Source organism: Colletotrichum acutatum (assembly GCF_030867785.1).
Source record: "Colletotrichum acutatum strain CBS 112980 chromosome Unknown BDZ83scaffold_24, whole genome shotgun sequence".
NCBI classification, from domain to species: Eukaryota; Fungi; Ascomycota; class Sordariomycetes; order Glomerellales; family Glomerellaceae; genus Colletotrichum; species Colletotrichum acutatum.
The window spans coordinates 375,410-399,098 of NW_026849018.1; the positions used below are offsets into that span (position 1 = coordinate 375,410).

The following is a 23,689-nucleotide window of genomic DNA, read 5'->3' on the forward strand; positions in this document are numbered from 1 at the left end:
TTAGAAAGCGCTTTGATGACGATCCTCCGCTATTTTCTCCCAAGGCAGACCTCCGTCCATTCCGAGAACAGGCCTGCTGCGACCTGGATTGACTTCTTCCACAAAGTTGGACTGGACAAGATAGACCCTCGAGACGACTTGGGTAGACGGAAAGTCACTGCTGACTACCTACCCAGCGACGTCGTGGCCGCTCCTGCGTACGCGCAGATTGGGGTTATTGTCACAGCCGCTTCAACAACACCGGGTTGGGCGAAGTGGCCCACCGATCCATCGTCAAATTTCCCTGTGATCTTTGGTTATGGATTTCAGTTTGACTTCCGCCAACACCCAATACTTGGTGTTCTTGGAGCCTATTCGCAGTACAGCAAAAGACAGCAAGACCAAGACGATTCTCGCAATATCCCGGGTATCTTTGGACTCCAGTGGTTGTACAACAAGACCAAGGCGGGCAAGGAAGCCCTTGAAAAGAAACAGAAGAGAGAGAAGCTACGGTCGTATTACAGCCTATACCGTCTCCGTGTGGCCATATCCCACTCACGCGCGACCATAGAGGCCGACCGGCAATCGCTTTTCAGTGTCGAGCCCAACAACCCATTGAGTATCATCAATCTGAACACCAGCCAACACCGCGTCGAGGTATTAAGATATATGCTAAACTTGTCCAAAGAGGATATGCATTCCAGAGCACATGGTGCCTTCATGTTGGACTATGGAGGCCTCTCCCATGAACAATACATGCCCATTGTCGGGCTGTTCCTGGCTACCACACCACGATTTGTGCCTACATTATTTCCTACGGATTTGCTGAGCAAAAGGCCTCCTCTTACGCTTCTCGCTCTGAATGGACACTTCTGGACCAATGTCACAAGAGAAAGCGTCAAAGGAGATGACATGTCCGATTGGCCTGTGTCGCTTCAGACCTCGGACTGGGACCAAAACGTCATTAAATGGGTCAATGATGGAATGGATGAAATGGGAAGGTCAAAGGCGAAACCCTCGAGGCAGTTTTCAAGGAGACTAAACGATCAATCTACCACCACTTGCAGTGTCAGGGAGTGGGCGCAACGAAGCCTGCTGTTGGCCTCAAGGTTGTACTTCATCTATGCATGAAGCTGCTTCACAACGACGAGACCTTTCGAACCTGGTTTTCCAAATATCACCCAGCAGTCGCAGCATACCTGAGACGCATCATTCATTTGCAACTCCGACTGCTGGATCTCTGGTTTCTGAACTCCAACCACAACACATCCTCCACTCAGTCTCGCGCAATTCGCATTTGCAACACGACTCTCGTGTTGATGCTAGCAGATGAGAAGGCACCTAGGAAAGAGAACTCGACCAGTCCAGTTCCTGATGAACCAGACCACACTGTCTGGCATCTCCATTCAAACACACTCGAATGGATCGAAGAGTTGATGAATTCCATTGGTCTCACCCCGGAAACTCTTGAGGGCACAAGGAGCGACTGGAAACCAGAAAAGAGCTTTGATATCAAGAGACGCTCAATCAAGAATACCGGAACTCAAGAAGAAGACTCTGATGAAATCTTGGTACCCTTGGCTGCACAAATGAAGCCGCGCGATAAAGACCTGAAGTACCTTGCAACCGCTTATTACAACAAGAAGTGGGAGCTGTGGAATACCCATCAGATGCTAGACAGGTTGGACAAGGTGGCCTCATCCAGGGCCGACAGCTCCTATCGGAAACGGCGATTCCAGCAACGTGATGGAGGAGATGTGGCTAATGAGAAGACAACTGACGATATGATCGTATTTCGCTGTATTCTCATAGCATTACTTTTTCAGACGGCTCCAGACAACGCAGCGCTCATCAAATCGGGGGTTTGGGAACAGGTTGTGGCTATTGTCTAGGGGACAGAGGGTTGGGTACGACGAGCAAGGCCTGAGGCTACGATACTGGTGACTTGCTGTCTGCGATGAGTGTACCAACGACTTTTGTTCAGAAAGTTAGAAGAAGATAATACATAGTTGAATATGTAGGCACCGTTACTGGTCTTCGTCACCGTTAAGAGCTCGTTGGATATTTCCTCGTTTATGACGATGATGGCTCATTTAGGAGAACCTGGCAGCGCATCCGTACACATAGTATCTGGATTCTAGGTTCTACTCCCTGAATCTCAAACTTAGTCCTGGCTTTAGTGCGCAGGTACCAAAAAGAGAAAGGTATAAATAAGTGTTTAGCCTATGAATCTAGCTAAAGATTGACGGAGTCCTTAGCATCATTCCTCCGCTCATGAAGAGATTACTCGAGAACAGACTCGAATCCACATAAGATATACTTCCCCTTACTCCATCCTTCCAATACTGCCCGTTGTCGGTCAATCCATCAAGAAATCAAAACACACCCCTAAGAAGATCGACCAATCCAGTGCGGTCTGGCTCATCAAGCAGACCCTAGAAGCAACTCTCCCGCAGTCGCCTCCATCAACCGAAATGCCGTTTTCGGCAGCAGCTTCTTGCACTTGGGACACGCCGGTTCCTTTTTTCGCAGAGTACTCTCCGTCAACTTCTGGAAGAGACATCGTTTCCCAATAAAACACTTGCATTTTTTCATCCGTACCATCGGCTCTCCGCGATGGCAACCGCGAGTGCCATGATCAAAGGGCTTGAACATGGCACCGGGCGAGTGATCGTAGTACTTTTTGTTGCAGACGGGACACTCGAGACGCGACGGCCCCTCCCAGTCGTCGACGTCCTCCGCTGCGGAGTCAATCAGGGCCCGCCTCGCCTTGTAGGCGATGACTTCCGAGTTCCATTCTTGGCGGCGGTCGTGGTAGTACTTCTGGATCAACTGGACGAGATACATGAACGGTTTATGCGGCAACGACGCCTTTTTGGTTGAGCTTGCAATCTCGGCGAGCTTTTCCAGACCCGGGATGGTCGACGGACCGCGAAACACTAGGGGCATGATGATGCTGCAGAGCACTGACACCGCGAGGCCGAACCGGCTGTTGGAGATGCCGTTATCATGCAAGAGAACTTCTGCCATGAACTTGACCAGGTTGGCGCGCCTCGACATGGCGGTCGCCTCTAGGGTATGCGCATCAGTCCAACCGCCACCATACTCTGCGTTCTGCAAGACCAGGGCCGACGCCAGCTGCATATAATCGCGGATATTCTCGTCCAGCGTCTTGCGACGGCTCTTGACGAGGCAATTCGAGAACAAAGGCTGGTGAGAAAGCCCGCCCTTGAAGTAGAGCTTCTGCGCTTGACAGAAGCCAGAGAGCACGGTATGTCGGAATCTGAACAAGTTCTGCATGGCAGGACTCTGTATACGAGGATCCGACTCGGCCTTCTCCCCGGCCATATCCGTGAGGTACTTGCGGGCCGCCGTGGCCGGGTTGTAGTAGAACGCCCGCGGGCCGTTGGCCTCGCAGGAGCAAACGCCAACGCGATGGTCGTTCTCCTTGCACCGACGCTCCATGAAGAAGGCCCGGAACCACGACTCGCTCATCTCCTCGTTCGTGACGTCGCTAGAAGGGAATTTGCTCCGGATCCAGAGAAGGACGCAGTGAGAGTACTCGGTCATGTAACTCTGGACCCAGGCGCTGTCCTGGACGTCGTCGCGGTGCCATTCGTCGTGCGAAGGGGTCACTCGAGGCACGGCGGGGGTCTCGCCCGAGCAGCCGGGGCACATGTAGACGTAGAAGCTGGTGCGGTTCTCCCATTGCTGGGCCGGGCAGGGGAAGATGTGCGAGCAGAGGATGTTGGCTATGACACGGTGACGTCTCTTGGGGCCATTAGGACGCGGACTGGCTGGGCAGTTGTAGAACTGCAAGTGTTTGATGCACATAGTTGCAGTTGATGGCGTATGAAAGGATGACTTGTTGCTCGTCTTTCAGGATTTGAAGCCCGCTTTCAAATTGGATGATGAGGACAACTTCAGATCGTTATTCATCTCTTAAGCTTACAGCCACGGCTTTGTATTAGTTCGAGTATTGGTCGACAGAGCATTTCCAAGGGGCGAGCAGAGTTCCAAAGATATCCATCCCAGACAAGAATGGAAATCACTGAGTTCAGGGTACTGCAAGCCGTTCTTTCAGAGATGGGAGAGCTCTTGACAGAGTCGGGCATCGCTTTGTGCCACTCTCGACGTTGACTTCCCTTTCTCACAGTCGTCCGGAATTGGCGCCATTGTAGGCTTGTAGACAAAGGAGGATGGTGATATTCAACGCTCACAATTGGAAGAGTAGGGGGCATTGGACTGCATTTGTTAAAAAAAAATAGCGATGCGCTTGAAAACAACCCATCAAGTCCAATCCGCCTAGCGCTTAAGATAACAGCTTGACCGATGAGAGCGTGAGAAGTGCTGTAGTGTGTTGTTCTATGAAACCCAACTCGCACATCATAAGTCCCTTTCTAAATTCTACGTGTAAGTTAGAAAGCCATGGAATAAATCTCTAAGGTGGGAGGGGATATATTCACGACTTGTTCTACAATGATCTCTAGGACCAAACATCTAGGTGTCTACTTGAGAAGCCTGATGTCCTCATAGTCTCTGGGAAATTTCACGAAAACATGACATCGACATCAGGAGTCTACGATGATTGGCGGCTTAAATCCAGCGCAGTCTGCGCTTCGAGAGTCGACAAAGAATCTGTGTTCTGCAGCAATGCGGCGCAGTAAGTGAAGCAATCCCCAACGTCAACTTCCAGCCGACGGTCCCGCGACAACAGACCGCTGGTCCAAAGTTTTCCAGTGAGTCCAGTCTGTTGCCTCGACACAGTAGCCAAGTTTGCGTCTCATCGGCTTTAGCATTTGCAGAAGCCAAGTACTGTATCTCCAAAACATCCTCTCAACGCCCCTAATAAATCCCGAACGATCAAGTTTGCAGTCTAGGATTGATAGTGGTGTTTGCTTCAACGTACAAGGATGTACCCCTAGCGAAAACGAAATGGTTTGCCAAGTCCTTATCGTTGAAGTCTACTCCTTACGTGGGCCGCGATCCCCGTTGCTCGAGCCAACGTCGATGCGGGTGGTGCCAACCGCGATCGAAAATCGCCGATGTACCCTTGTCCGAGATCGTGTCTTTTGTGAGATCAAATGAGTTGCCGCCATAACCTACGCTGTAACGTGCGAGATCCGAGATACTGGGACGGCCAGACGGCGAGGGTTGCCGGGTGTCGACATGTTGGATTCCACTGGGCTCCATTTCCAACGTCAAGCTGCAAGTGTTGAGGCTTCTTTGACCCGACGAAGGGGAACCCATCACCAATGATGATACGGAGTTCGACTGCTACAGATATTGATAGACGAACCATCTGTAAAAATTTGGCTTTGCTCATGCTAGCATCGATTCCCCGACTCTCCTCTCGGATCTCACTCTCAGTCTAGAACTTGGCATGGCGCTGGTCCCAAAGTAGAAGATTTGTTTGGCCACGACCAACAGGTATGTTCACCATATGATATTGTTTGCTCGCGCCACTCACACAATCGTGCTTCTCCTCCGAGCCTCCTACTTTCTTCGGCTCTTGCACAATTCGCAGGAGGAAGGAGGAAACACGATCCCCTTGCGTTCGGCGAAAGTCCATGTTCCTTGTCCATCCATCGCCGAATGCTCACCTTCATATAGGAACGCCAAACTTCCCGAGCAGTAACACAATGTAGTCTGAACCTCCCTTCGATTGCGTTTCTACCCTTCTCTACTCTTTCTTTCTTTCCTCTTCCCTACCCTCCCAAAAAGAGACTGGGAATGGTGGCGTTTTCAGACACTACCAGCTCCCTCTCGTCAGGTTGTACCGTTGTCGGGAACCTGGTGGTATCAGCCTGCATCCCGTCAACAATGTCACCACAACCGCAGGCCGTCGACCCCAACGCACCGCTCTTTGGCGTCGCCCACAACGTCTCCCGTCCCGCCCTGACGGCCTACACCTGGGCCAACGTCGCCACCTCGTACATCTTCCTCTCCCTCCGCCTCCTCGTCCGCTGGCGCCGGAACCAGCACCTCCTGCGCGACGACGTCTGGATGGTCTTTGCCTGGCTGTGTCTTCTGACCATGGCCATCCTCCAGATGCAGCAGATGGACTCGCTGTGGTACGTCGTCGAGCTCGAGGCGGGCAGGTTCGTCCCCGCGTCCAAGGAGGAGGCGGAGCTGCAGCTGGAGCAGTGGTTGCGCTGGTCGTATGCGCTCACGTATCTCTTCTGGACGGGGTTGTTTGCGGTGAAGGCGAGTTTCTTGAATGTGTTCTTCAGACTTGTCAGTCCCATCCCATGGCTACGCAAGATCTGGTATGGGATTGCTGTGTTTTGTCTCCTTTCATATGTTGGGGGATGGCTTTCGGGGTCGCTCATTTGCGATACTCCGTCCGACTACTTTCGGGCAGGTGAGTTCACTCCTAAGTTCGCGGTAGAAACCTCTTGCATCTGATGCCTGAAACTAGGAAAATGCCTCTCCCCAAAAGAAGTCTACTACTACCGCTTCTCCATCTTCTTCGCAACAGCAGCCGACGTCTTCACAGACCTGCTCATCATGAGTCTACCCATCGCCGTCCTCCCCTCGCTCCAACTCGACTTTCGCAAAAAGTTTGGTCTCGCGGTAGCCTTCTGCCTGGCCCTCATCACGATCCTCACAGCCATCGTCCGCATGACGCAGGTGCTCAAGGGCGAGACGGTGGACATGGTGGGCCTGGCCGTCTGGAGTCTCACGGAGCTCGGCACCGCCATCATCGTGGGATCGCTGCCGCCACTAAAGGCTCTCTTGACGCGGGGGATGAGAAAGTATAACGGAAGCAGGATGAACCGCAACAAGTCGTACATCAACTGCAGAGGCGAGCCCGGTAACGAATACGGCCCGAATAATACGTCGCGGTCCGTCATGGTTGCCGAGTCGATCCCGTTGGATGATAGGCATAGGAGCGAACAGTTTGATGGGGGGATATATGTCCAGAAGACATGCGAAGTTCGTGTAGAGGGTGCTTCGAAGAGAACGAATAATGAGGAAGAGGGAGTTGTGACGAAGAGTTTTGCGGCAAACAGACCTCCATAGACTGACTCAAAGAGTTCTCTACTAAGACTATGAATGATTACCAAGACACCACGGCCCACGACAGGTAAGATGAATAGAAATTATATTTAGGTCGATGCATCATTCTGTAATGCTGATTGTAGCTCTGTGTAGATGATATGGCGCCTTTGATGAGAACGCCCAGTCGTCCGTCAGCCCGTCTCAATTTCGACTTGCTGCCCGGCTTGTGTAACAAAAGAAAATGAACTGAAAAAATATAACGCGAATGCAGACGCGGCGTAAAGCAGTAGGGTATCTTCAGCTTCCATCCTCAACTATGCCCAGGTTCTCTGAACGCCACTTGTGTTTGTTTGTATACCCAAGAAAATTCGACAAAAGAAATAAAGGATAGCGCCCGTATCCATGAAATGCAGTAGACCATGCTCACACTGAGCCACGCAGCCTCACTCTTCCAACACCTCTCGCAGTGCATCAACATCCACCTGGTCAGGCGACACTTTGCTCGGAGGACCGCGACGCTGATGGGCCGCCAGGTATTCTTGGAAACCTGGAATAGCACCGGCTTGATTGATGCCCGGCGGTCTGAGGAATTCCTTTTCCTTCTGCTTCTCTTTCCCGCTGCGTTGCGTTGGTGTCGGTGTGGGCGGCGCCTGCGTGGGTGTTGTGGCTCTGCCTGCTGCTGCGCCAGTCCAAGGCCTCCAGCTGACCCATCGGCCTATTCCTCCAGAGTTCTGCGAACCTTGAGAATGGGTGCTTGCTGGCGAAGCACTTCGAACCGGAGTGGAAACCATCCTCGACACCGGTCGCCCTGCCAGACTATCGCGAAGCAAGGCGTCACTCCGTCGATCGCTTCCTCTCGATATTGTTGACCGTGCCGTAACTCCAGTAAACACAGCATCGGCCCCACCCAGAGGACGAAGGGTCAATTGACTCGGTCGTACTTTGAGTGTGTGGATGTCCAATCCTCCCGACAACGACATGATTGACTCGTGGGAGACGGCACGGTGCAGACCTCTCCGCGGTAGCTCTTCATCCTTGGAGAATGAGACTTCTGTCTCGGTTTCGGTTTCCGTCTCTCCGTGGTCCTCGTGGGAAGTGAGCAACCTAGGCACTTCCTCACCGCTGTGATCCTCTCTCTCTTCCTCAATCGTAGATGAAATAGGTTGAGAGACATGTACTGTCGGGGCAGCTGGTGACGCTGGCGAACCCAAGTTTAGGAACTTTGGAGGTACAGAGAAGCTTCGAATTGATGCCTCGGAAGGGCGCTTATGATGGGAGACTTTCCATGTAGGCGACGTAGGGTCCAGGCTGGTCGTCGGAGACATGGGTATGTCCGTCTCCAGCATTGGGCGGTCGAACATGGAAAGACGAGGATTTGACTGAGGCGAACTCGGGACGGACGACGGTGCGAATTCAGAGGGTTGCTCCGAGAAGACGGACCACCGATTTGAGGGCGGCATCGAAACTGTTGACGTTGATCCCGTGTGAGAATGTGAGGCCCTGGGGGTCACTGGTGAGGGGCCGGGTCGCCACACGGCCGGTGGAGGGGTTGACGATCGCGAGACGCTGGCGGGGGAGAAGATCGCTGGGTTCAGGCTGTGGCGCTTTTTCTTCTTGTTCTTTTCGGCGACATGGTAATGGTGGTGAATATGCACTTGTTGGGAAATATTGTGCTGTGTCATCTCGCCCAATTCCGGCCCGATTTCAGCACGCAAAGTCGACGTAGCGCTGGCGTCTTCCTCCCCGATGGGTTGGTGACACATGAGCTGGTCCCGCATGGCCTGGATTTCGTCGTTCGAGTTGAGAAGCATTTCCCGTAACTCGGCCATGCCCAGCTGCAGATTAGCATTGTCCTGCAGCAAGTCTCGGACAAAGTGAGATACCACGTTGGTGGCGGGTTTCCCGTTGGTGAGCGACTTGGTGGCGGCAGCTCCCTTAAGGCGTCCGGCGGCAAGGTTCAGTTCCTTTTCCATCTCACGCTGGCGCTCCACACGGCCCAAAACCTCGGCATGGCGTTCACGCTCTTCCTTGGCCTCCTTTTCCATACGCTCCAACTGTTCCTGAAGGTCAGAGATGCCCCTCTCAGCCTTTCTCCATCGTTGCATGGCGGAGCGGGCCTCGGATTCGGTCGTGATTAAGGTGTTTTGCAACCGCAACTGCTCCTGTTCGAGAAGTGCAATATGCCTCTCCATCTCCGCAGCACGAGCCGCCGCGCCCTCGAGACGCCGCACTGCTTGGTGAGACGACAGCAGGGTAGCCTCGAGGGTCTGAATGCGGATGTCAGAATCCTGAACCGTGTTGTTGAGCATTTCGAGCTGATCTAGTAGTGTACGGTTCTCTTCGACGGTCCTCGCGTTCTCGGCCTGTAATTCCACCTTTTCGTTTTCCAACTGCTCTATGCGACTCGTAAGGGACATGCGATCTCGTTCGGCATCGGCCATGTACGCCTCATGACGAGCAAGTAGGGCCTGGAGAGGGAAGGTCAGCGACATGGCGACACGTGCAGCGGGAGAAGACGACGGTGCATTTGGGACGATTCGCAGGTTTGGTAGCGAATGCAGAGTTTGCGGGCTGGAACGGTGCCGGGACTCCCCATCTTGAAGTTAATCACGGGAAATGAGGTGTTGGAATGTCTCGAGAGATTGGCACGGGCTTGGGGAGCGGCACGACTGGAATGTTTCGACGGGTAAGGGAGGGAAGGGAAAAGCTAGAAAAAGAAGAACGAGGACGCACCTTGCCCAACTTGGCGGCGGTATGGACATCCTTTTCGACAGTTTCGAGCACAGAGCAGCTATGCTTCAAATAAGCACAATCGTTGCGACCGCAGCAGCATCGCATTCTGGACCCCTCGTCCGGGCGGGGAGCGGAAGTTTGGACGAAGTCTGCCATGGGATCGGCGTCGCGAGGACGGGCGTCATCGGTGTTGCGGACGGTGTCGGTGTAGTCGTCGTTGAAGTGGGTGTCTGCCGTGTATTGGTAGGCCGTGTTGTTCAGGTCAAGGTCTGCTGCGTCGTCTTGTTCTGAGTCTGCATCTGGATCCGGTGGTGTACGGGTCCCGAGTTCTGCCATCGTTATTGCGGCAGAGTCGTCGCCACGGCGGACAGCATGCTGAGGGCCCAGAGGCGAAGGCACGGACGTTGGGATCGGGGCTTCGGGGTGCCGGTCTGGGTCGAGCTAGTCAGGCAGAGAGCTCAGCGAGAGCGGGGAGAACGAGGTTATCCGTAAAGGGACTATCCACGAGAGACGACTGTGGGAGGGGGTCTCTCTGTTTTGTGAGTTGTGCCAGCCAGGGAAGGCGGGTTTATGTTGGAGTTGTGACTGTGTGTGTGGGTGCGTATTGTTGGCACTCTGTGTTGTGCGATTCGTACATAGGTACGGAGTATTATTATGGCCGTTGAGTTGGCGGCCGGTGACGCGATTGGGCTCTCGGAGGCCACCTGCAGCGAGGAGGGGACTGTATTTCCCAAGGTGTGATTGTTATCGCGATGGACTGGACGCCTAGGCGCGACTTGGACCGGTTCTTTGAGCTTGCTGACGGGGGCGACAAGGGTGTCTGTGGTATCTTGGTGCCTCTTTACTGGGGAAGACAGGCCCTGGTCGCAGTGAACTGTCTGCAGCAGCGCAAGATGACAGGGGATAACCCAGACCAGCGGGGTCCGACTGCAGTTTCTTTTGAGAGCATGTGGTCCGAGCCGAGATTGGGCTCATATAAAAAATTGGAAGGAAAAAAATCGTCAAGAGGATGACGATGGAGGGTTGGGTTCGTAGGTGCGTCGTAGTAAGTAGGTCGCTATTAGGACGATGAAAGGCATCTATCCGTAAGTCTGGCTCGATCAAAGACGTAGCCGACGAATACTGAGTAGAGACCAAAAAAGGGAGAGACAAGATGACGGCGTAGGGATGGTCATTTCAGGTCGGATGGGAGTTGGGACGAATACACAGTAGAAGGGTTGGAATTTGGAGGGGAGTGGAGGGGATGAGAGAAGGTCAAGGATGCGGTGCCGGGTCTGGATCGGAAAAAGAAGAGATGGGTCAAAGAACCAAAGAAGGAGAATGGGAAAGGTGAGGTACCTGGACCAGAGATAGTTTCTTCGAGAGATCGTATGCAATCTAATGGCATTTGCGTGTACCTTTCCTTTGCCCAAAAAAAGACGGACAAGAAACGTTCGCGTCAAGCCAAAAACCACAGGTGCAACCTTTGCAAGTCGCACTCCTTGCCGTGCTTGCCCAATCTGGCCCAATCTGCGGTAGCGCATCCTCAGTGCTCCACTTGGTACCCGCCAATCCAGGAACACTTCACCTAAGGACCAGCCTGCAAAATAGGTACGGAGGTACCTAGACGACTGCCCCACCCGCACGAGGCACCTTACCCAGGCACGTGCCACCTCAGGTACTCTCGGTACGTATTCTGTTTCTCGAGACTTTCCCTCCCTTCCCTCCAATTACCTGGTACCTTACCTCACCTTGCCTTACCTTACCTTACCTTGGCACCATACCTAGGTGAGGGGAGATTTTCAGGCCAGCCGTCACAGAGACATTCACTCGCAGCGAATGAAACATGTCTGGCCCTGCCACGATGACGACAGACCTCACCCTCTGCTTGCAAGCAAGCTGGGAATTAGAAGCACTGCAGGTGGTAAATTAGCCAGTCATCTCAGGTCCTGTGACCAAAGAAACCGGCCGCATCTTGACGGCCAGCGCATCAACACACCACCAGCCACCACAATACCTTCCTAACCGTCATTCACAACGACTCGAGCAGATAATCACTAAGGTACGTGGGTACTTTGTAGGCTAGCTAGCAGGTGGATGGCACTGCTTACTTTTGCCGGGACGATCTGAAAAGGGCTGTCCTTGTGTGGGCGCCGTATAAGAAGTTGATCGGCATTTGCTCGAATCGGGATGCCCCCGCAAAGAACCTCCATTCCTGAGTCGAGACGTGTAAACTGACGCGAGACCGCGTTATATCACAACAAGCAAACATCGCATTCTCAAACTTTTTCGACATAACTATGGAGGGATCTACCAAAAGTTTTTCGATTTTGAACTTTCGCTACTAATTGTAGCAAAATGTCCCTTCAACACCTGCCTCAAGGTAGATTTACTTCAAATCCTTGGCAGGCCCATGACTGGTCTATCAACTGGGATGGCTATAATACGCACACGAGGACGAGATAATAACTCCGATCTACTCTGTAATTAGTAAACCCACAAACGAGTCTATAATAGACCACACATAAGCATCGTGCTATTGAATTCGACATGAAGAGAATGATAAGATGACCATGGGTAAAATGCATCGTGATCCATTGTCTTCCCATCACTACTTCCGGGGTCGGTTCCCAGGCTGGCGATTCGCCTGCCCGTCCCGGGTACCTGCACTGGAACTTGAAGTATCTCCACTGTAGCCTGCGAGGTGCCTGCCTGAGGTGGTCCGGCAGCGTGCCTGACGCCGCTGCGGGCCCCCCACCGGCCCGGCACACCGACCCCACCCGCACACCACTTTCGGCTCACCATAGACGTCAATTCAGGAACGCCGAGTCCCAAAAACCACCGTTGCCTCAACCTCCCGTCTACCGCACCGCACCGCACCGCACCGCACCGCTTCCCCGTTCGAGGTCAACTCCCGATATACCCACGGGGTCAACCTTTCGGAACGGCCATTCTCTACCTCAACCCACTCAATCACCGGATGACGGAACAATGGCATCCTCCAAAGAACCTGCGTCCATATCTCCCCCGGTACACACTCAAACGGACGCTAGCAAAACTGTCGTCCGCGGCGCCTCCCTCCTCATCATCCTCCAAATCGGCTCCCGCGCAGTCACCTTTATTGCAAACCAGCTTCTTCTCCGCTTCCTGACGGCCCGCCTTCTCGGCGTTTCTACACAACTAGAGGTCTACTACCTTTCGGTGCTCTTCTTCGCCCGAGAATCCCTGCGCGTTGCCGTCCAGCGCCAGGAAACCCAAGGCAATGCCGCACGTCAATCTTCCAACAGCAAAAAGGATGATGATCCAAAAGTTCGCATAGGTCGAGAAAGCCAGGCCGTCATAAACCTGGGCTACCTCGCCGTCCTCCTAGGCTTTTTTGTCACCATCGGCCTCGGTTGGTTATACCTATCCTCTGTCGACTCGTCCACTGCCCAGACGCCAAACTTCCTCCTCGCCCTCCGCCTCTACGCCCTGGCCGCTATCCTCGAACTCCTCTCGGAGCCCTGCTTCGTTCTTATGCAGACTCGCTTACGCTTCGGCACCCGTGCCACCGCGGAGTCCATCGCGACCTTCCTCCGATGCACCGTTACTTTTGCCACCGCCTTTTGGGCTTCCAGGGCCGGCGTCGAGTTCGGCGTGCTCCCCTTCGCCGTCGGTCAGCTCTCCTACGGCGCAGCTCTGTTGGTAGTCTATCTCTCGTCCGCATCCCGCCTCGCCCTTGCAGATGGCTTCTCTCTCCTCCCAAAAAGCCTCGCTTCCACAGATAGTGGCGGAGGAGAGGACTACCTCGCCTCCTACTTTTACCGTCCCACTGTCAGTCTAGCCTCCAGCATGACAGCCCAGAGCCTCGTCAAGCACGTCCTCACACAAGGCGATACCTTTCTCGTCTCGGTTCTATCCACCCCCAAATCGCAGGGCGTCTACGCGTTGGCCAGCAACTACGGAGGTCTCCTGGCCCGTCTCGTCCTTCAGCCCATCGAGGAGAGTAGCCGCAGCTACTTCAGCCGTCTGCTCTCCTCCCGTGAGGTAAAGACCAAATCGCTACCGTCCGCCAAGGACACAGCAGCAACAACCACGGCAAGCCAGCATCTTCACACCCTCCTCAAATTCTACATCCTCCTCTCCTCCATCATCGTGAGCATCGGCCCTGTCGCCGCGCCCCCGCTCCTCTCCCTGGTCGCGGGCCAACGTTGGGCCTCAGAGGGCGCAGGCGACGTCCTGGCCGTCTACTGCTACTACCTACCCCTCCTCGCACTCAACGGCGTATCCGAGTCATTTGTCGCCTCCGTCGCCTCGGAGGCCCAGGTCCACCGCCAGTCTGCCTGGATGGGCGCCTTCTCCGTCGCCTTTGGCTCGGCGGCCTTCTTCTTCATGCGCGTCATGGACCTCGGCGCCCAGGGCCTCGTCTACGCAAACTGCATCAACATGCTGTGCCGCATCGTGTGGAGTCTCGCCTTCACCAAATCGTACTTTGCAGGGTTGGAAACGCCGTTTGAACTCTTTTCGCTGCGGCCTAACGCCGTCACCTCTATCGTCTGTCTATCGGCGCCACACCTCATCAGGAGGTTTGCCGGTGTTGCCTCGGCGGGCGTGTCTACTTCCCCGTTCAAGGACCTCATCGCCATCGGCCTAGCCGCCGTTCCCGTCGTACTTTTGATGTAAGCTTTTCCCCGCCCCATGAGGCCCATGAGGTTCGCGCCGCTGTGACCTAGTGTGTGTGTGTGTGTGCTTTTCCCTCCATCTAACATGACCTCAGACTCTTTGCCGAGCGCAGGTTTCTCCTGCAATGTTACAACTCGGCACGCAAGCCGAAAGCAGCATAGACGTAAATACCTCGGGGTGGAAATCGAATACGTAGAAAATCCTCCCGAGAAGCCAAAAAAGATAAAAATAGTAACAAATCAGTCAAACGTAATCTTGGTCGCCTTCTTCGTCATGTCGACGTCCTTGAAAAAGGCGCCGTAGGTGCTGTGAGCCTTCTTCTTGACAGTGGTGCCGAACTTGAAGAGATCATCGGGGACCTCTTGCTTGGCACCCTTGAGGATGTTGATCAAACTAGTCAATTTTGTTAGTAAACCATGTCCAAACTAAGGTTTTCAGGACGCAGGGGGACTCACGATCCAGAGTGCGCCTTGTCGTGCTCGGTGAACAGGGTAATCGCCTCGCCAGTCTTGCCAGCACGGCCGGTACGTCCAATTCTGTGAACGTAATCCTCAATCGTCAAGGGGAACTGCAAAAGAGTTAGTTTGAGTGGTCGATAGCGACGTTCAAAAACACAAGAGACTCACAGTCACGTTGACAACCAGCTTGACCTCGGGGATATCCAAGCCACGGGCAGCCACATCAGTAGCGACCAGCACGGGCGTGGTACCAGCCTTGAAAGCCTCCAAACTCCTCGTGCGCTGCTCCTGGCGCAGGTCGCCGTGGATACCACCGACGCGGATGCCGCGCTGCTGCAAAAAGGTCTCGACACGCGTGGCCTCCTTCTTGTACAGACAGAACACCAGGATACGATCGTCCTTCTTGGCGCCCGTCTGCCACTGCTTCAGGATCTGCAGCAGCCTCTGCTCCTTGGCGCGCGGGTCGACGACCTCGACGCGCTGCGTGATGCGTGTGTTGGCCTGCAGCTCGACAGCGCCGTTGGCCGTCTCCTTACCGCTCGAGCCGATGGTGATCTTGACGGGGTCGACCATGAAGGACTCGGCGAGCTTGCGGACCGACGCGGGCCAGGTGGCGGTGAACATGACCGTCTGGCGCTGCTCGCGCGGCGGCATGTCGCCGAGGATGAGCTTGATGTCCTCCTCGAACCCCTTGTCCAGCATGCGGTCGGCCTCGTCGAGGACGGCGAATTTCACCTGGCTGAGGGAGATGGTGCCGTCCTGCATGAAATCCTTGAGGCGACCGGGCGTGGCGACGATGACGTCGGCGCCGCGGTTCAGGAGGTTGCGCTGCTCGTCCTTGGAGGCGCCGCCGTAGATGCAGATGCTCTTGAGGCCGAGCAGGCTGGACACGTGCTCCATCTGCTCCTGGGTCTGCATGGCCAGCTCGCGGGTCGGGGAGACGACGACGGCCTTGATGCCGCGCTTCTTAATCTTGGAGATGCCCTCGACGAGCGGCAGGGCGAACGCCATGGTCTTTCCGGAGCCCGTCTCGGCGACGCCGATGACGTCCCGGCGGGAGAGGGTGTAGGGCCACGAGGCAGACTGGATCGGCGTGGGCTTCTTGTAGGCGGAAAACGGGTTCTTCTTGACGAGGTCGGTCTTGGGGAGGTGGGCGAACTCGAGGATGGAGCGGAGGGCGGCGTTGCTTGTTATCGGGTCGGTGACGGTGATGTTCTCGGCGGCCAGGAAGGCGTCGAGGTCCGATTGGGGCAGGGCCTTGAGCGCCGCGACCTCCTCGTAGCCACCGAGGATGGAGGCGGTGGGAGTGGAAGCGGTGGCGGCAGCGGCGGCGGCGGGAGCTGCGGATGTGCCGTTGCTCTCGGCCTCCTTGGCCTCCTTCTCTTTCCTCTTCTTGTCCTTCTTTTCCTTTTTGAGTCTCTTCCTCTCGGCCTTGTCCTCCTCGGTCTCCTCCTTGGACTCAGTGGCAGCGGCCGGAGCCTCCTCTTCCTCTACTTCAGCAGCCTTGGCCTTCTTTTCCTTCTTGCGCTCCTTCTTCTCCTTCTTTTCCTTCTTCCTCTGCTTCTTCAGCTCCGCCGCCTCATCGCTGTCGACATCGCCACCCGCGGCGAGGTCCTTCTTCTGCTTCTTGCTGGTGACACTGCCCTCGGCCTCGGTGTCGGCGAGGGAGCGCTTCGTGGCGGCCATTGTTGCGGTGGTTGTAACGGGGATTGACGCAACAATTGATTTGTAGGGAAATTTGCCGTGAGAAGCAAAGACTCTTGGGGAGGTTTCGGTCAGGTCGCAAATCTCAAAGGGCGGGAAGAGGGAAAAAAAAAAAAAAAGAATTTTGTTTATCGATAGGCTGATAACGGTGCTCCCGCAATGCGACACGATAAGGCGATAAGGCGCCGAGTATCAGATAAACGGAGGACCCTGCGCTAAGCCGATCTCGGCCAATGGTCTCCACTGGCCCAAGCCGTTCCAGAATCGGAGGCCCAGGACCCACTCCGGCCCTTCACACTCCAGGATGGCTCCACCACCCCCCGCCTTACACGTCCGCTTCACTCGACAGCTTCCCCTCACGTCCGCCCACCTCAGATGCCAGCTGTCGCCCTCGTCCAAAGACGGGAACGCTGTTGCCTGAGCCTCTCAGTCTGCAAAGTATTCCTTCAGACGTTTCCTTCACATGCGGCAAAGTGCTAATGCGAACGGCTGCATGATGCCCCTGGCTAAGGAACATATAGCGACGGCTGGGCTTGGTCAGCTTACAGCACTCATTTGGATGAGATGAGGTACTTTCGTCACTGCCATCGTCTCTCGTTCAAGTGAACAAGACAAAGTTTAGAAAATCAACGGATACAGCTATGCTCAATAAGTCTTGTAAGTGGATACAGTAGCCTACGGCGTCGGGGGCATCCCAGGAGAAGAAGCAAGTGAGGCCCAACAGCACGACGTTGATAGACGGCACCTAGGAGTACACACCAGCGGGCCACAAAAAGGTCGGGTTCCGGCCGCGGGCATCGCGGCCAAACACAACCAACCAATAAGTCACCCTTGGCGTCAGCAAGACGGCCCAACCCTGCAAAAACGGGAGCTAAGCATCTTCTGCTTCTTTTCTTCGAGGCATTTCTGCAGCCAGCTAGCAAGGAGACTACGTACAGATCTGTCGTTCAACCCTGCGGCATCCCGTTCCCCTCCCAATGGGGTTCATCGTGGTGCCACATGGGGGCATGACGGTCGAGTATCAACCACGCCGCGGGGGACGGGGGTGACAAGGGGACGAGGGGGGCGGGAGAGCACATCATACTGCAAGAGGCAGTCCGTCCAGGGTCCAGCCATTGGCGATGTGCTTCGTCACGCACAGCTGACTGCGGCGTTGACCCTTGTAACTGCCTTTCTTGATAGCTGCCCACGTTGCATGTCTACGCTGGCAATGCGGTCTTGTAGAAGAGGACGTCGGTAAGATGCAGAGCGGGAGATGAGAGGCGAGAGAGACAGAAGCATAAAAGGTATGGGAGGATGGCATACCTCGACAGAGGGCCACCTCCCTGCTGCTGCCCCTTTCTTACCCCACGCCTTCAACATCAGCTACACATCCAGCCATGACAAGCTGCGAGGTGCAGGGCCAGCCCGACCTCTACGGACTGGGCATCCGCGTCGCCTTTTACATTCAATGGTTCGGCGCCATCGTGATAGAGTACCTCGATATGGCAGACCTCCCCGACATACGCCTCATAGGCCTCCTCTTCTCCGCCGCAGCCTTCCTCGGCCTCGTCATACGGCTCTCCGTCGCGGCGGGGAGCGTACAGCCGGCCGACGTCTACATAGTCCTCCTGCTCGCCATGGGCATCTACATCCCCCTGGTCCCGCTCTACCTCTGGAAGGCGGTGACGTGCTTCAACCGATACTGGGATCCGTTCCGCTGGTCCAAGGAGACGCCGAGCCCGGCGTACAAGGGGCTCAATTTCGCGTTGTTGCTGGCTATTTCGTCGCTGGGCGTGTGGTATTGGTGTTCTTTTGCGCCGGAGAATGATTGTTCTCGGGAGCAGTATGGGTTCTTCTTCAGCCGGGTGAGTTTGGGGAATAAGGCGTTTGTGGCGTTTAATGCCATCATGTACTTTATCATTCTGTTTGTGTGTTTGCTCGTCCTCCTGCTCAAGGTCGGCTGGAAAGTGCCGTTTTGGAGGGAGAGGCGGAAGAAGCGGAGAGTCAAGTAAGTGACCACCCTTACTCAAAGATGAAAGAGGTTTGTGACTAATGTTGCTTCCTGTCTAGGAGAATGCACATCATGGCAATCAAGGAGATGAAGACGCTGAGCAACGTCGCCGTCGCCGCGACACTCACTGCAGCAGTTGAGCTGGCCGTCGTCTGGAATAACATCTCCAACGTGAACAACGTCGCGGACGTGGCGCAGGTCTTGCCTCTGCTCGTCAGCGCCGGCTTCCTAGTCCGGATCCTCTTCCTTCATTTCGCGGGCGTAAGAGACGGGTCAGATTCGTCAGAGGAGGATAGTGATGGTGGTTCGCATAGTTACATGACAGAGTCTCAGGGCGGGTTACCGCCGGCACCGCCGCCTGTCCATCCGCGATGACCGCGCAGTGGCTGTGATTGTTGGATGTGTTGGGTGATGATTGGGACGGGAGGTGTACGTTATCATTTCTGTATACCAAGCTAGCAAGACTTATTTTATCACTTTCGTCAGAGAGTATGAGGTTTCTGAGGTTTCTTTCCAGAAACATCCACAGAGTCTCGGAATGATACTGCTGATATGAAGTCCAGATAATAAAATACGTCAAGGTCTAAGAAATTCCAGTTTATGATCATCCATCCAAGACAATGCCATCTTATAGGCCGGTCATACTCTTTTCTACAACGCCCCTCCAATCTCATGATACAACTCATCATGACAGCCAGCTCGACCGCCATATACTCAACTCTCAACCTTGCCCATCCACTCAGGAACACTCGTAACCCTCCCCATCTCATCCACAGTCTCATCCCACAACATACTCTGCAACCTCCAACTCTCATCTGAAACAGCAAAGCCCTCTGGCCTATACATCACTGTCAGTTAAACCATAGCAAACCACTAAAAGAAAAAGACTCACTCCCAAATCTCCTTATCCCCCAACGTCTTCCCATGCGTCTCCCCGCCCGCGACAGCAACAGCATGAAGTCCAATCCACCCAGCCACCTCCGGCCTCCTCGCCCTCACAGCCTTCACGGCATCAGCGATGAGGCGGAACGGCTGCGGGAGAACATTGCTCATATTCGTATCCACCATCCCGGGACAAAATGCGTTTACGATAACCCGCTGCTGCCGCCGCCGTTCTCCTTCTTCAGTACTAGTCGCAGCACCGGCACCATAATGCCTCGCCAGCTCCTGCAGAAACAGGAACCCGAGCAGCTTACTATCCGCATACCGCGCCATACCAACAAAATTCGCCTCATCGTCAAGGTGCCCGAGAACAGACTCCCCCTCTCGAACAGGAGCTTTCTCCGCCAGGCTCGTCTTCCCAATCATCCGGCTCCCCGTCCACGCAAGCCTCCCAATCCTCCCCGTCTCCCGCGCCGTAGCCTCCAACACGGGGAGCAACTCGAGCGTAAGCAGCACGTTGGAGAGATAATTCACCTGCACAGTCGCTTCGTGGCCCGTGGGCGCCACGCGGCGTCGCAAGCCCGGCACGCCGGCGTTGAGCATCGCGATGTGAAGGCGCGTGTACTTCGCCTTGAATGCTTCCGTAAAGGCCTTGACGCTGGCGTAGTCTTCTACGTCCAGCTTCATCACCTCCACGACGGGAGTCTGGTGGCGAGAGAGGACGGTTGGGTCGGAGAGGAGTGTTTGTCGTATCGCTTCGCCCTTGGGTACGTCGCGGACGGCGAGGATGACGGGGGATGCGCCGAGGGAGAGGAGTTGGCGGGTTAGCGCGAGCCCAATGCCTGATGTTGCGCCTGTTACTATCGCTGTCTGGCCGTGGAGGTTTAGGTCGTCGGGAAGGGGTGTGACTGGAGGCTGGAATAGAGGCATGTTGGGGCGAGATTAGGATGATAATGTTTGAATTGCTTCCAAATAATCTTTCTTGTCTATCGTATTGCTCCCCCATTAAAGACCAGCGAACGGCCCATCGAATTTATGAAGCCATCGCCAACGTGCCATCTCCACACGTTCAATCTCAGCTCCGCCAAATCCTCAGACGCTCTCAGCATTTCAAAGTCCGCCGTCATTTGCTCTTTTCCTAATCATCATGATTTGCAAAGGATATTGTCGTGGAGGATTTCGCGGATTTGGGATTCGTCGCAGTTGGCTTGCGGCGCAATTAGTCATCTTAAAAGTCGCCGACTTACTCAATCAGCAATACGATTGCTCTTTAGCAGCCGGGGGAGCGGAGGCGGGGCATTGCATGAGCTGCCGGAGCCTGGACTTCCAGAATCCTGTCGACAATCGACATCACGACGAGAAGTCTCCGAGGACATGCCGAAGCCCGATGGGTCGGGTCTAAAGCCGGTCTTCGGCTCACATACCGTCAGCCGGTTCCGGGGGTCAAGTGACTCAGCACTTCCCACTGGCCACGAGAGTGGGAGAATCAAGACCAAGACCTGCTCTCACTGATATGCCCTCTTATCGCGAATGAGGACGATGGGGACCCGTGTGGTGTTTGTTGGCCACCGACGTTGCCCGCATGATAACAGCTGGGTTGGATCCTTGCGGATGCAATCCCGAGGTCAGCCCAGCCCCGCTCCCTCATTCTGAGAGCTGCGCAATTCGCACACTCAGTCACACCGCGCGATGCTCCTTGCAGAGGGCCAACACCTCATAACCCGGTTCAAGTTGAAGCATTGAAGGTGCACAGGTGGCAGGACAACGTCGTTCTCTGGCATTTTCGTCTCTGTCGGGTCGCTGATAAGCTGGCCACTAACTAAATGGTATTCTCGACACTGACGTACAATCAACCCTGCCCTTAAAGATCCTTTGATAGACATGAAAAAGGCCTGTTTCGCGGCAGCATCGACGCTTCGTGTAGCGACTGCGGTCGCTGTAGAGGAGCTCTCATCCCATACAAGCCCTGCGGAAAATAAAGACAGCCATAATTTCCTTCCCAAACTCCGGATTTTGTTGAAAAAAGTCGATGAACAAGACGGCGATAAATCTCGTTTTGTTGGCAAAGTCTGCCTCTGCCCTTGCCCTGCCCTCTAGGCCTCCACCCGGGGACGTCTCCTCTTCACTCCCCTAAGCCGAACTCCAATGACGTATGACGAAAGAAAGGTATCATCGAGAAGTGTTGTTTATGCGGAAGCGGAAGCGGCGGACTCGGCCTTGGCCTCGGTGCCGGCCAGGTTGGTGGGCTTCGCGTTGGGGTTCTTGGTGTAGTAGTCGGAAATGGCGGCCTTGATGGCGTCCTCGGCAAGCATGCTGCAGTGGAGCTACGTTGTGTTAGTCACGACGACAAAAGAAGAGAAGGCGCTCTCTTGTTCACATACCTTGACGGGGGGGAGCTTGAGCTCCTGGGCAATCTCGGTGTTCTTGACGCGGCCGGCCTGCTCCAAGCTGTGCGGTAGGTTAGCATCAATGCAAGCAATACACCTGGGAAAGGGTCACTCACGTCATTCCCCGGACAAGCTCGGTAAGGTAGCTGGAGGACGCGATGGCAGATCCGCAGCCGAAAGTCTTGAACTTGACGTCGGAGATGACGTTGGTCTTGGGGTCGACACGGATGTTGAGCCTGGCGAATTTGTCAGCGATTGTACTATGATAGCAAAAAAGGCATGATTATAGATGTCGCAAGAGGCCGGATGAAGTGCGTCGGGTCGAAGAGTGTGAAGGGCGAGGCAGCGCATGGTGTTTGAGACTCAAGTGCACGCCGCTGCCACAAACCCAGCGTCCCAAACGATGATATTGTGATATTGAGGATATGAATCGTGGGATGGCTTACTTCATGACATCGCCGCAAGCGGGGGCACCGACGAGACCTTGACCGACGTCCTGGTCGCCCTTGGGCATCGAGCCGACATTACGGGGGCGGGAGTAGCTGTACACGTCCAGGTTAGCCCTCTGCGTCTTCCAAATAAGATATCCGGGGTGGCATACTGGTCAAGGACCTTCTCGTGGTATCCTCTCGTGGCGCCGACAGTGACAGCAGGTGCAAGCTGGCGGGCGGGAAGGGTAGAAGGGCGGACAGAGGTCGTAAGGACCCTGCGAGAGGCGACGCGGAGAGATCTGGAGAACATTTTGGAGGAGTTTCGGACCAGTGGTTTTTCAAAGAGGTGCAGGTCGATGAATATGGAACTTGAGCAGCTTAAATCGATACGAGCGTAGTCGCAAGGGTCGATTGAGGGTATCGTTGATGAGTCGAGATGGTGATGGCGACAAAAGGTGGTCGATATAGCAAATTGCGTTTGGCAAAAGATCGAGGTGTTGAGGGGGGCAGACTTGGAGGGAGGCGAGAAGTTCTTTGGGAGGATAAATGGAAAATGGAAATTATTACGGAGTAGAGAGAAGGCCTGCGGGACTTGTGACGGAGAACGATGGCGATCTCGGGGGTAGCAGAAGCCGACAGGCCAATGGGAGCGTTCAATGACCATGCATTAAGTCATGGACAGTGGTCGGCCACTGGTCCCCAAGCACCTAGGTACCTTGCCTCCACTACCTAAGGTGCCTATACTATCTTGGGCTTTAGCATGCAGTCACAGTAGTCACAGCAGTGGACGGGGATGACGGGTGAGGATGGATGGCTCGGCGCCTCGGAGAAGACATTTTTTCATCCGCCTCCACAGCGCCGAGGGTCCCAGCCTTTAATCCGCTCCAAGGTTCCCTTCCTTCTTTAGTGTCTCTTTTTCAGCGTGTCAGAATGTCAGAGCTGCAGACCTGCCCGTTATCTGATCCACTTCCTCAAGCAAAGAAAAGATCTGATTGGCCGGGATGATGCCGTGTTTCCTCGGCACAGCAAGAACGCACCGCACCCAGGACTTTGGTGACTATGGCGACTTTGGTCCCGTCCTCTTGCCGTCCACGTCGTTGACCTTGCCTTATCGGACCCACAGTACGGAGTACTTGGGTAAGCTAAGCTATCAGATGCAGGTGACCAGCTGGCAAAGTGAGAAACCATCAACTTACCAGCTCTGCATGCTCCAAGTGGAGACAACTGGATGGGGGTTTTGACGGGGCTTGACGGGGCGGCAACAATTTGTCATGGTTCTTCACCGTTCTCGCCAGCGAAAGAGATTCAATCTGATTAGATACGCAAGCCACCTCCGTGCTCGCTGGAACTTACTCCGCATCTCTCTTACCTAAGGCATCTCAGGTAGGTTTGACGCATTTGTACATGTCCGCTTCCAATGGAAGCCTAAGTCCGGGGAAACCGCTTACATGCATTTCACCACATCAAGTGGCGACG

At 54.8% G+C, this 23,689-nt stretch overlaps 10 protein-coding genes across 10 annotated transcripts; 5 read left to right on the forward strand and 5 right to left on the reverse strand.

Annotated features, from left to right (window-relative positions):
- Positions 1–886: 886 nt before the first annotated feature.
- Positions 887–2,089, forward strand: BDZ83DRAFT_612988 (uncharacterized protein). The gene has a single exon (XM_060507736.1). The coding sequence runs from the start codon at positions 1,107–1,109 to the stop codon at positions 1,869–1,871; it is 765 nt and encodes a 254-aa protein (XP_060367551.1). The 5' UTR covers positions 887–1,106; the 3' UTR covers positions 1,872–2,089.
- A 148-nt stretch (positions 2,090–2,237) lies between these two features.
- On the reverse strand, positions 2,238–4,092 carry BDZ83DRAFT_739476 (uncharacterized protein). The gene is made up of 2 exons (XM_060513043.1): positions 2,581–4,092; positions 2,238–2,559 (listed from the first exon to the last, which is right to left on the reverse strand). The coding sequence occupies exons 1-2, from the start codon at positions 3,811–3,813 to the stop codon at positions 2,404–2,406; spliced, it is 1,389 nt and encodes a 462-aa protein (XP_060367552.1). The 5' UTR covers positions 3,814–4,092; the 3' UTR covers positions 2,238–2,403.
- A 1,369-nt stretch (positions 4,093–5,461) lies between these two features.
- On the forward strand, positions 5,462–7,216 carry BDZ83DRAFT_770934 (uncharacterized protein). The gene is made up of 2 exons (XM_060515354.1): positions 5,462–6,343; positions 6,401–7,216. Exons 1-2 carry the CDS (start codon positions 5,713–5,715, stop codon positions 7,003–7,005), a joined length of 1,236 nt encoding a protein of 411 aa, XP_060367553.1. The 5' UTR covers positions 5,462–5,712; the 3' UTR covers positions 7,006–7,216.
- Positions 7,217–7,427: 211 nt separating this feature from the next.
- Positions 7,428–9,873, reverse strand: BDZ83DRAFT_572532 (uncharacterized protein; the record flags this gene model as incomplete). Its single annotated transcript, XM_060504520.1, has 2 exons — positions 7,428–9,452; positions 9,718–9,873. The coding sequence occupies 2 exons, from the start codon at positions 9,871–9,873 to the stop codon at positions 7,428–7,430; spliced, it is 2,181 nt and encodes a 726-aa protein (XP_060367554.1).
- A 1,573-nt stretch (positions 9,874–11,446) lies between these two features.
- On the forward strand, positions 11,447–11,762 carry BDZ83DRAFT_207010 (uncharacterized protein). The gene has a single exon (XM_060501683.1). The coding sequence runs from the start codon at positions 11,536–11,538 to the stop codon at positions 11,719–11,721; it is 186 nt and encodes a 61-aa protein (XP_060367555.1). The 5' UTR covers positions 11,447–11,535; the 3' UTR covers positions 11,722–11,762.
- A 797-nt stretch (positions 11,763–12,559) lies between these two features.
- Positions 12,560–14,751, forward strand: BDZ83DRAFT_612995 (oligosaccharide translocation protein RFT1). Its single transcript, XM_060507737.1, has 2 exons — positions 12,560–14,354; positions 14,453–14,751. Exons 1-2 carry the CDS (start codon positions 12,688–12,690, stop codon positions 14,517–14,519), a joined length of 1,734 nt encoding a protein of 577 aa, XP_060367556.1. The 5' UTR covers positions 12,560–12,687; the 3' UTR covers positions 14,520–14,751.
- BDZ83DRAFT_572421 (P-loop containing nucleoside triphosphate hydrolase protein) lies at positions 14,598–16,502 on the reverse strand (the record flags this gene model as incomplete). Its single annotated transcript, XM_060504504.1, has 3 exons — positions 14,598–14,751; positions 14,814–14,926; positions 14,985–16,502. The coding sequence occupies 3 exons, from the start codon at positions 16,500–16,502 to the stop codon at positions 14,598–14,600; spliced, it is 1,785 nt and encodes a 594-aa protein (XP_060367557.1).
- Positions 16,503–17,458: 956 nt separating this feature from the next.
- On the forward strand, positions 17,459–19,020 carry BDZ83DRAFT_207088 (uncharacterized protein). Its single transcript, XM_060501684.1, has 2 exons — positions 17,459–18,510; positions 18,573–19,020. Exons 1-2 carry the CDS (start codon positions 17,900–17,902, stop codon positions 18,886–18,888), a joined length of 927 nt encoding a protein of 308 aa, XP_060367558.1. The 5' UTR covers positions 17,459–17,899; the 3' UTR covers positions 18,889–19,020.
- Positions 19,021–19,227: 207 nt separating this feature from the next.
- BDZ83DRAFT_572514 (uncharacterized protein) lies at positions 19,228–20,325 on the reverse strand (the record flags this gene model as incomplete). The annotated part of the gene is made up of 3 exons (XM_060504518.1): positions 19,228–19,351; positions 19,406–19,628; positions 19,662–20,325. 3 exons carry the CDS (start codon positions 20,323–20,325, stop codon positions 19,228–19,230), a joined length of 1,011 nt encoding a protein of 336 aa, XP_060367559.1.
- Positions 20,326–21,581: 1,256 nt separating this feature from the next.
- BDZ83DRAFT_572300 (NifU-like N terminal domain-containing protein) lies at positions 21,582–22,523 on the reverse strand (the record flags this gene model as incomplete). Its single annotated transcript, XM_060504489.1, has 5 exons — positions 21,582–21,719; positions 21,777–21,843; positions 21,899–22,018; positions 22,229–22,324; positions 22,384–22,523. The coding sequence occupies 5 exons, from the start codon at positions 22,521–22,523 to the stop codon at positions 21,582–21,584; spliced, it is 561 nt and encodes a 186-aa protein (XP_060367560.1).
- Positions 22,524–23,689: the final 1,166 nt, after the last annotated feature.

Coding starts and splice junctions, on each gene's coding strand:
- BDZ83DRAFT_207010 (XM_060501683.1), top strand. CDS start 11,536: ATGAAACATGTCTGGCCCTGCCACGATGACGACAGACCTCACCCTCTG.
- BDZ83DRAFT_739476 (XM_060513043.1), bottom strand. CDS start 3,813: ATGTGCATCAAACACTTGCAGTTCTACAACTGCCCAGCCAGTCCGCGT.
- BDZ83DRAFT_612995 (XM_060507737.1), top strand. CDS start 12,688: ATGGCATCCTCCAAAGAACCTGCGTCCATATCTCCCCCGGTACACACT. Junction 14,355..14,452: donor GTTCCCGTCGTACTTTTGAT/GTAAGCTTTTCC, acceptor ACATGACCTCAG/ACTCTTTGCCGAGCGCAGGT.
- BDZ83DRAFT_207088 (XM_060501684.1), top strand. CDS start 17,900: ATGACAAGCTGCGAGGTGCAGGGCCAGCCCGACCTCTACGGACTGGGC. Junction 18,511..18,572: donor CGGAAGAAGCGGAGAGTCAA/GTAAGTGACCAC, acceptor CTTCCTGTCTAG/GAGAATGCACATCATGGCAA.
- BDZ83DRAFT_612988 (XM_060507736.1), top strand. CDS start 1,107: ATGAAGCTGCTTCACAACGACGAGACCTTTCGAACCTGGTTTTCCAAA.
- BDZ83DRAFT_770934 (XM_060515354.1), top strand. CDS start 5,713: ATGGTGGCGTTTTCAGACACTACCAGCTCCCTCTCGTCAGGTTGTACC. Junction 6,344..6,400: donor GTCCGACTACTTTCGGGCAG/GTGAGTTCACTC, acceptor GCCTGAAACTAG/GAAAATGCCTCTCCCCAAAA.